The 9,987-nt window shown below is 41.8% G+C and overlaps 1 protein-coding gene across 1 annotated transcript; it reads right to left on the bottom strand.

Moving 5' to 3' along the window:
• Nucleotides 1-6,099: 6,099 nt before the first annotated feature.
• On the bottom strand, nucleotides 6,100-9,359 carry LOC112229376 (oocyte zinc finger protein XlCOF6). The gene is made up of 2 exons (XM_024395199.2): nucleotides 8,988-9,359; nucleotides 6,100-8,271 (listed from the first exon to the last, which is right to left on the bottom strand). Exons 1-2 carry the CDS (start codon nucleotides 9,172-9,174, stop codon nucleotides 6,677-6,679), a joined length of 1,782 nt encoding a protein of 593 aa, XP_024250967.1. The 5' UTR covers nucleotides 9,175-9,359; the 3' UTR covers nucleotides 6,100-6,676.
• Between the last annotated feature and the right edge of the window lie 628 nt (nucleotides 9,360-9,987).

Here is a 9,987-nt window from a genome sequence, read left to right on the forward strand (position 1 = left end):
AGATGGAAAACAGAGGAAAGGACCTAGCAAATTCAAAATGGCAACATTTGGAAAAATCACTTTGAAAGTCCCTATAGAACAATACCACCAGAGGACCTTACTTGAAACCTACAAAATATGCAAGAAAAACTCAGCACCCTAGAACACACTATTAAAAACAACCAGAACCAATTTGACTACCAAATTACACAGGCTGAACTTTCAAAGAAAATACTAAACCTAGAAAGGTATGTGGCCTGGACAGCATCTGGAACGAAATGCATATTAAAACTACTCAAACTGGCCTCCCAAGTGGCGCAGTGGTTTACGGCTAGCTCTGCCACTAGAGATCCTGGTTCGAGTCGAGGCTCTGTCGCAGCCAGCCGCGACCGGGAGACCCATGAGGCAGGGCACAATTGGCCCAGCGTCGTCTGGGTTAGGGGAGGGTTTGGCCGGCTGGGATGTTCTTGTCCCATTGCGCACTAGTGTATCCTGTGGGGGGCGGGGGGGGTGGGGGGGTGCAATGCACGCTGACACAGTCGCCAGGTGTATTGTATTTCCTGGAATGAAATGCATGAACACAGTACTCCTGAGCTGCAGGATGCCATATTAAAACTGCCCAACCTGGTTTTGGAAAGGGGCTGCTTCCCTGATACTTGGAACCAGGGGCTCATAACCCTCATATATAAAAATCTGACAAATTAGACCCTAATAACTGAATGTGGCACCAGTAACATGGGGGAAATGATCTGCTGTATTCTCATTGGCCGAATACAGACCTCCTCACACAACATAACGCCCTCAGCAAAAAAACAAAATGGCGTTCTGCCCAAACACAGAACAACAGACCACAGATTACACATAAACATGTTCATCAGAAAAGCAGAGGGAAGGTATGTGCATGTTGTGTTGATTTGAACAAAGCTTTTGATTCCATATGGCATGATGTTATAAAACCCTCCACAGCGTCGTTGGGGGTAAAGTATACGACATCATAAAATCTATTTGCTTGAACAACACATGTAGTATTAAACTGAACAACAAAATAAACTCTTTTTTTTTACCAAGGGTGAGGGGTAAGACAAGGGTACAGTTTATGTCCAACATCTACAAACTAGCAGAGAGAGAGAGGGGGACAGTAGCGGTGTTGTTGGACCAATCTGCAGCCCCTGGACTCACCCTCAAAGTTGAGGTCAGATTCAGATGGCCTACTGCAATCAACAGATCAGATGGCCTACTGTCACCAACAGATCTGATGGCCTACTGTCACCAACATATCAGATGACCTACTGCCACCAACATATCAGATGACCTACTGCCACCAACATATCAGATGACCTACTGTCACCAACATATCAGATGACCTACTGCCACCAACATATCAGATGACCTACTGTCACCAACATATCAGATGACCTACTGCCACCAACATATCAGATGACCTACTGTCACCAACAGATCAGATGGCCCACTGCAATCAACAGATCAGATGGCCTACTGTCACCAACATATCAGATTACCTACTGTCACCAACAGATCAGGGTCTACCCAGATGACCTACTGTCACCAACATATCAGATGACCTACTGTCACCAACAGATCAGATGGCCTACTATCACCAACAGATCAGGGTCTATCCAGATGACCTACTGGCACCAACAGATCAGATGACCTACTGTCACCAACAGATCAGATGACCTACTGTCACCAACAGATCAGATGGCCTACTGTCACCAACAGATCAGGGTCTACCCAGATGACCTACTGGCACCAACAGATCAAGGTCTACCCAGATGAGCTACTGTCCCCAACAGATCAGGGTCTACCCTGATGACCAATAACAACTACCACGATATAACATGTCCAACTACCTGGGACAGGAAATACCATGGTTGAACCTGTCCAACTTCCTGGGACAGGAAATATCATGGTTGAACATGTCCAACTACCTGGGACAGGAAATACCATGGTTGAACATGTTCAACTACCTGGGACAGGAAATACCATGGTTGAACATGTCCAACTACCTGGGACAGGAAATACCATGGTTGAACATGTCCAACTACCTGGGACAGGAAATACCATGGTTGAACCAACTACCTGGGACAGGAAATACCATGGTTGAACCAACTACCTGGGACAGGAAATACCATGGATGAACCAACTACCTGGGACAGGAAATACCATGTTTGAACCAACTACCTGGGACAGGAAATACCATGGTTGTCCTGGGACTAACAACCAGAACCTCTGGTGGATTTGATCTGGCAGTGAATGAACTAGAAGGAAAATCCTGCAAAACATTTTACTCCATAAAATTACAATTCTCAAAAAGACACATTCCAATCCAAATCTGGTTCAAAATATTCTAGAGTCATTTTACCAAATGCACTACATGGAGGTGAGGTTTAGCATCCGACCTGTAATTACGATTATAAGCACTGGGAGAAATACACACACATACAGAATTCTGCAGGTATATCCTAAATACCCAGAAGAAAGGATTAAATAATGCATTGTAGCGCGGAACTCCGAAATATTCCCTTTAATTGTACATATAAAGAAAAGGACACTGAAATGTTGTCACCATTTGAAATGAAGCCCTAAAACAGCCTTACAATTCAAATCACTTGAAACCCAAGAGCTGAACCCTGAAAAGAGTCCCCTATGTCAGCTGTTATAAACACTAAACAACACTATTATCCAAACACACAGGGAAATCAACCAGATTGTCACAGAAAATAAAACCTCCTATTTGACAAATTGGGGAAATGAAACAAAAACACTGAATAAACTAAAATGCTATTTGGCCTCAAAAGAGAACACAAAATTGGCAGAACATTTCTACTCTGTCAGAGATACAAACCAGAGACAGATCCTGACCAAATACAGGCTCAGCGACCAACAATTGGCTATGGAAAAAAGGAGACACAAAGAGACATGGCTGCCCATAGAGCGTCTATGTGGTCACGGAACGACAGGGGAGGAAGAGATGCACTGCCTCCTCTACTGTGAGAAATACTCCCAAATAAGATTGTATTGTTTAAAGAAAATATCTCAATCAATTCCCAACTTCTCTGCATTTAATAATAAAATAAACCTATTTATTCTGGATGAGGGGGAAACAGCTAATATTACTGACAGACAATATATGATTACCATATCCAGAGGGACATCCCATGACCATTAATATATGATTACCATATCCAGAGGGACATCCCATGACCATTACTTCCCTGAAGAATTTACACTGTATATAACTGACATAGTGAAACCATCATCATGTTGTTGTATATAACGGACAGTAATACACAGTGGAACCATCATCATGTTGTATATAACTGACAGTAATGCACAGTGGAGCCATCATCATGTTGTTGTATATAACTGACAGTAATACACAGTGGAACCATCATCATGTTGTTGTATATAACTGACAGTAATACCTAATTGAATTGAGAGTGAAGAGAACGAGAGAGAGCACACAGAGGTAGCAGAGAAAGGCAGAGTAGAGAGAGAGAAGGGAGAACAGAGAGTTGAGGGTGAGAAAGAGCGATAGCAGAGAGAAAGCCTCAACCGTGTTTTCCTAGCTTGTTACATGACTTTGGGGAAGAGGGGGGACACAGTTTACACTGGGAAGCCAAACCTATGACGAATTATGTTCAATGTTCACCAGTGAGTCTGCTATTGAATGTTGATATTTCCACGTCTCTATTTGTCTTTGGTTTTAAATGTGTTATTTTCATAACCAGTGTTTTGCATGGATTCAGTGATGTTCATGTCAATTAAAGTGTTCCAGTACATTACAGTAGGCTACAATATAGTACAGAACAAGTTCACTTTATTCGTCCTCTCCGGGGAACATTCAGTCAGGCAGGACTGGTTCTATGGAATATACAACATTTAATACTATTAAACAAGAACTACACTGACTAACGTTTACCATAACGTTTACCATTTCCTGCAGAACAGATGTGTTCTAAAAAAGGTTTGTATCTGAACATGAGCAATGTAAACTTAAGAGTTGTGGTGCCCTTTAGTGAAAATAATACCTCTGCCTGCCAGCTTCATCAATTGTCCATTTCTAATGGACAACAAAAATCTCAACTGATTGAACTCCAACCCACCTGCTCAGTGACTTTGGCGCCATCTTCTGGATTAAACAAGGACAGACACAGGATAGGGAGTTTTCTTTTGTAAATGTAATACCGATCAAATTCACTAGGGGGACATCCACTATCCTTGGATTGTCTCAGCACCATATATATTTTACCTTTATTTAACTAGGCAAGTCAGTTAAAGAACAAATTCTTATTTACAATGAAAGTCTAGGAACAGTGGAGGTTAACTGCCTTGTTTGGGGGCAGAACGACAGATTTTTACCATGTCAGCTCTGGGATTCGATAAAAGCAACCTTTCGGTTACTGGCCCAACACAAGGCTACCTGCCACCCCATGTAAGGAACGGAGAACAGTGGTTCCCAAATAAATAAATATAAATATATATTTTTTTAAATGTGTAGAACTGCAGGAAATAAATGTTCAACCCTGCACAGTTCACTCTGCAAACAAGAGGGGAACAAGAGGGGAACAAGAGGGGAACAAGAGGGGAACAAGAGGGACGTGAATAGTTTGTCATGAACATGAAGCTCGTGCCCATAGAAAGAACGAGGCGGATGTGGGATATTCCCCAACAGTGGAAGGGGAGTTAAACAGTTTGGGAATCCCTGAAACCCCGATCAGGAAAATATGGTTTTCCGCATAAGGACGACGTCTAGTCCGACAAATGTGTTGGTTTGTAAATAGGGCTTTCCATCTTGTTACTGAAGAAAATGACACCAAGTTTGGCACATTGAACAAAAAGACCATTCTGGAACATGACATTGCAAATTAACTAGCAACAAAAAGAGAAATAGATCAATAAATATATTAGTCTAGTTTTTGGTCACGTAAACATTAAAGTTAAACATGTTTTCACGGTGTTAAAATTCCAGCAAATCATATTAGCTTTGGACCAATGAGTTTCCACAGCCCTCCTGGATGTGACCTTCACAACGGCTGTGGAAACATTTTCAAGCTGATACACCCATTAAAAACATTTACAAATACAGTACCAGTCAAAAGTTTAGACACACCTACTCATTCCAGCGGTTTGTCTTTATTTTTACTATTTTTTATATTGTAGAATAGTAGTGAAGACATCAGAACTATGAAATAACATGGAGTAGACAAAAAGTGTTAAACAAATCAAAATATATTATATGAGATTCTTCAAAGGAGCCACATTTTGCCTTGATGACAGCTTTTGCACACTCTTGGGATTCTCTCAACCAGCATTCAAGGCACACTTAACCAGCATGGCTACCACAGCATTCTGCAGCGATACGCAATCCCACCTGGCTTGCGCTTAGTGGGACTATGATTTGTTTTTCAACAGGACAATGACCCAACACACCTCCAGGCTGTGTAAGGGCTATTTGACCATGAAGGAGAGTGATGGGAGTGCTGCATCAGATGTCCTGGCCTCCACAATCACCCAACCTCAACCCAATTGAGATGGTTTGGGATGAGTTGGACCACAGAGTGAAGGAAAAGCAGCCAACAAGTGCTCAGCATGTGGGAACTCCTTCAAGACTTTTGGAAAAGCATTCCAGATGAAGCTGGTTGAGAGAATGCCAAGAGTGTGCAAAGCTATCATCAAGGCAAAGGGTGGCTACTTTGAAGAATCTCAAATATAAAATATATTTTGATTTGTTTAACACTTTTTTGTTTACTACATGATTCCATATGTGTTATTTCATAGTTTTGATGTCTTCACTATTATTCTACAATGTAGAAAATAGTACAAACAAAGAAAAACCCTGGAATGAGTAGGTGTAAAATCTGGAATGAGTAGGTGTCCAGATTTCTCGTACTGTTCATACTGTATGTATGTATACTGCCTTTCAAAAGTTTGGGGTCACTTAGAAATGTCATTGTTTTTTAAACAAAATCAAATGTTTTGTCCATTGAAATAACATCAAATTGATCCGAAATACAGTGTAGACATTGTTAATGTTGTAAGTGAATATTGTAGCTGGAAACGGCTGATTTTTTATGGAACATCTACATAGGTGTACAGAGGCCCATTATCAGCAACCATCAGTGTTCCAATGGCACGTTGTGTTAGCTAATCCATGTTTATAATTTTAAAAGGCTAATTGATCATTAGAAAACCCTTTTTCAGTTCTGTTAGTTGTTATGAAACTGTTGTTAATGCTTAAAGCAGCAATCAATCTGGCCTTCTTTAGACTAGTTAAGTATCTGGAGCATCAGCATTTGTGGGTTCAATTACAGGCTCAAAATGGCCGGAAACAAAGTACTTTCTTCTGAAACTCGTCAGTCTATTCTTGTTCTGAGAAATGAAGGCTATTCCATGTGAGAAATTGCCAAGAAACTGAAGAATTTCTAAATGACCCCAAACTTTTAAAAGGTAGTATGTATGTGGATATATATATATATATATATATATCCGTTGTGTCAGATGAGTTGCACATCTAATGTTGAACCTTAATCAAGGTGTTAAGAGTATACCATATATTCCTTCATAGATTCTATGTCCTAACGGTTGTTCTACATCTGCCACCAAAAAGACACTATAAAGCCACAATGGTGTAATGATGTTCTTCTGGTTCGTCACCTTCTGACAGACTCGTCATTTAAAGGCCACCGTCGTAATGGTGAATCGTGTTCAAGTGATATTTAAGACTAGCAAAACCTGTAAAGCATCGACCACACAGTTTACAGCGATAGGGTTTCTCTCCGGTGTGAATCCGCTGGTGAACTTTCAGGTTACCTTGGGTGCTGAAGCCCCGTCCACACACAGTGCACGTGAAAGGTCTCTCCCCTGTGTGAACCAGCTTATGTCTGGCCAGATGGTAAGTGTCTTTAAAACATTTGCCACACTCTATGCAACCATATGGCTTCTCCTCCGTGTGAGTTGACTGGTGCTGTTCAAGGTGTTCCCTCTGGTCGAAGCCTTTCCCACAGTCCTTACACTGGTAGGATTTCTCCCCTGTGTGGAACAGCGTGTGTTTGGTCAGGTATTGCTTGGTAGGGAAGCCTTTGTCACATTCTTTGCATTGGAATAGTTTCTCTCCAGTGTGAATCCTCAAGTGCACCTTCATATATCCCTTAGATCGGAAGCATTTACCACATTCTCTGCATTTGAACGGTCTCTCGCCTGTGTGAGTGCGCATGTGTAGTTTCAGATTATGATTGTAAGGGAAACACTTGCCACAAACATGACAAGTAGGTTTGGCTGCAGGTTGAAGTTGAGGAGTAGGCATCCCTTTAGTGAAGGTTTGCCGGTGAGCAGTAAGCCTAGGTTTTGGTTCAGTGAGGGTTTGAGGGTGAGCACTGGGCCTAGGTTTTGGTTCAGTGAGGGTTTGAGGGTGAGCACTGGGCCAAGGTTTTGGGTCAGTGAGGGTTTGAGGGTGAGCACTGGGCCAAGGTTTTGGGTCAGTGAGGGTTTGAGGGTGATCACTGGGCCTAGGTTTTGGTTCAGTGAGGGTTTGAGGGTGAGCACCAGGCCAACGTTTTGGTTCAGTGAGGGTTTGAGTGTGAGCATTGTGCCAAGGTTTTGATTCAGTGTGGGTTTGAGAGTGAGGAGTAGTTCTCTCTTTAGTGTGGGTTTGCACGTGAACTGTCAGATTTTCTTTCGAGTCCAAGACTCCTTCACACACACCACAACGGTATTGTTCAGCATGCTTTGTGTGTGTTCTTTGCACATGGTTAACTAAAAAACCCATTCGAACAAAAGTCCTCCCACACAGCTTGCAGCTATAAGGAGAAGCTTCTTCAACAACGCTTGTTCCTTTCTTCGCCCGTTTTCTTTGTGATTTGCGTGGCTTTGACCCCGGCGGTAGCTCCATGCTCTCCCCATCGGTGTCCCTCCCACTGTTTTCACTCTGAGCTGTAGGACTGGATGGTTCTGATACTATGTAGTCTATATAGTCTTCATCATCGGGCTCTGTCTGGATCCCTCCAGTTGTGTTATTGAATGGCGAACCTCCGGCTCTACTCCCCACAGTGTGGGATGCATGACGTGTGTTCACGCCCTCACAGTCACTCACCACACAGACAGTAATGAAGTCTTTGGTATCAGACTCTTGAAGCAGCTCTTCCTCCTCTTCATCTTTAATCTGTGTGGGCTCTGGGACCTGCTGCCCCGTACGGGGACACACTTGTTCACAGTGCTGCTGCTCAGTGGGAACCTCCTCTTTAGAGACTGTGAAGGTGAGCTGTTGGGGGTCTAAATTAGAACAAAGAAGATAAATACAAAAATTAAGTAGTGTTATCATTAAATATATAGTTAGACGTTTGTAATCTAAAATTATACCCATAGTTCTCATAAACACGAGCAGTTGCTGTTTACATATCTTGCTACATGTTTAGCAAACTAGCTAATTACTTTAAGGTGGGATACATTCATCAGGTTGCGCTAGCATAGTTAGCATGGCTAGCATAGCTAGAATAGTTAGCATGGCTAGTTTAACTAGCAAAGTTAGTATGGTTAGCATAGTTAGCATAGCTAGCATAGTTAGCATAGCTAGCATAGTTAGCATGGCTAGCATAGTTAGCATGGCTAGCATAGTTAGCATGGCTAGCATAGTTAGCATGGCTAGCATAGTTAGCATGGCTAGCATGGCTAGCATAGTTAGCATGGCTAGCATAGTTAGCATGGCTAGCATAGTTAGCATGGCTAGCATAGTTAGCATGGCTAGCATAGTTAGCATGGCTAGCATGGCTAGCATAGTTAGCATGGCTAGCATAGTTAGCATGGCTAGCATAGTTAGCATGGCTAGCATAGTTAGCTAACGTTAGGTAGATAGTAAATTAGCTAGCTATCTAGCCAAGTTGCGACTGGTGAGTGGATGTGAATCGGTTGTCGACAATACTAAGGGAGAGAGGCAGGCCATCATTATCTCATTCCTTATCAGATTGATATAGCTAGCTAGGGCAACATACCTTTTGTATGTAAGTGTAAATGTGGTTTGAAATCCAGCAGCAGTCGTAACCGTTCGTTGTCCTCCTTGTAACGGGAGATTTCGTCCTGATAGTCTGTTATCGTTCTCTCTACTGCCGATGTTATCTCCCTCGCCGCCGCAGTCAGCCGTTCACTGAGATACGCGTTGAACAACTCCAGTTTAGACATTTTGAGATGTTATTTATTTTTTAATTAAAACGTCATAAAATTCGATAGCTTTAAATTGTTCTTCTGCTCAATGTGCTGTGATTTTATTCCCTTGTTGTGCCCATTGATGTATATAAAATAACTGTAAACCGCATTTCCAAGATGGACGACCAGCATCTTCTACTTCCGCTACTCGTTTGCGTAGTCTCTTACGTAATCACGTTTCACAGTGGCCACGTCCCTCAACTGGGATAAGAACTCAGAATCTGCCTTTGGCTTCCAGTCAAATTTGACTTGTTAAAGTCTTGCTCATACTCTTATAAAATTAAATACCATGACGGTCTTCTCTTTAGCTGGGAATGTTGTTTAAGTATTTATTTATTTTGCTCCTTTGCACCCCAGTATCTCTACTTGCACATTCATCTTCTGCACATCTACCATTCCAGTGTTTAATTGCTATATTGTAATTACTTCGCCACCATGGCCTATTTATTTCCTTAACTCACCTCATTTGCACTCACTGTATATAGACTTTTTGTTTTCTTTTGTTCTACAGTATTATTGACTGTATGTTTTGTTTATTCCATGTGTAACTCTGTGTTGTTGTTTGTGTCGCACTGCTTTGCTTTATCTTGGCCAGGTCGCAGTTGTAAACGAGAACTTGTTCTCAACTAGCCTAACTGGTTAAATAAAGGTGAAATAAATCAAATTAAAAAAAACAACACTGTTTCACAACTCCTTCCCAACTGTTCTCATCTATTGAATATACATTTATTTTAGGCAACAGTCATATACAACAAAATACACAATGTGGACCCAGAGGATATTACTTGA

Source organism: Oncorhynchus tshawytscha, linkage group LG31 (assembly GCF_018296145.1).
Source record: "Oncorhynchus tshawytscha isolate Ot180627B linkage group LG31, Otsh_v2.0, whole genome shotgun sequence".
Taxonomy (NCBI): domain Eukaryota; kingdom Metazoa; phylum Chordata; class Actinopteri; order Salmoniformes; family Salmonidae; genus Oncorhynchus; species Oncorhynchus tshawytscha.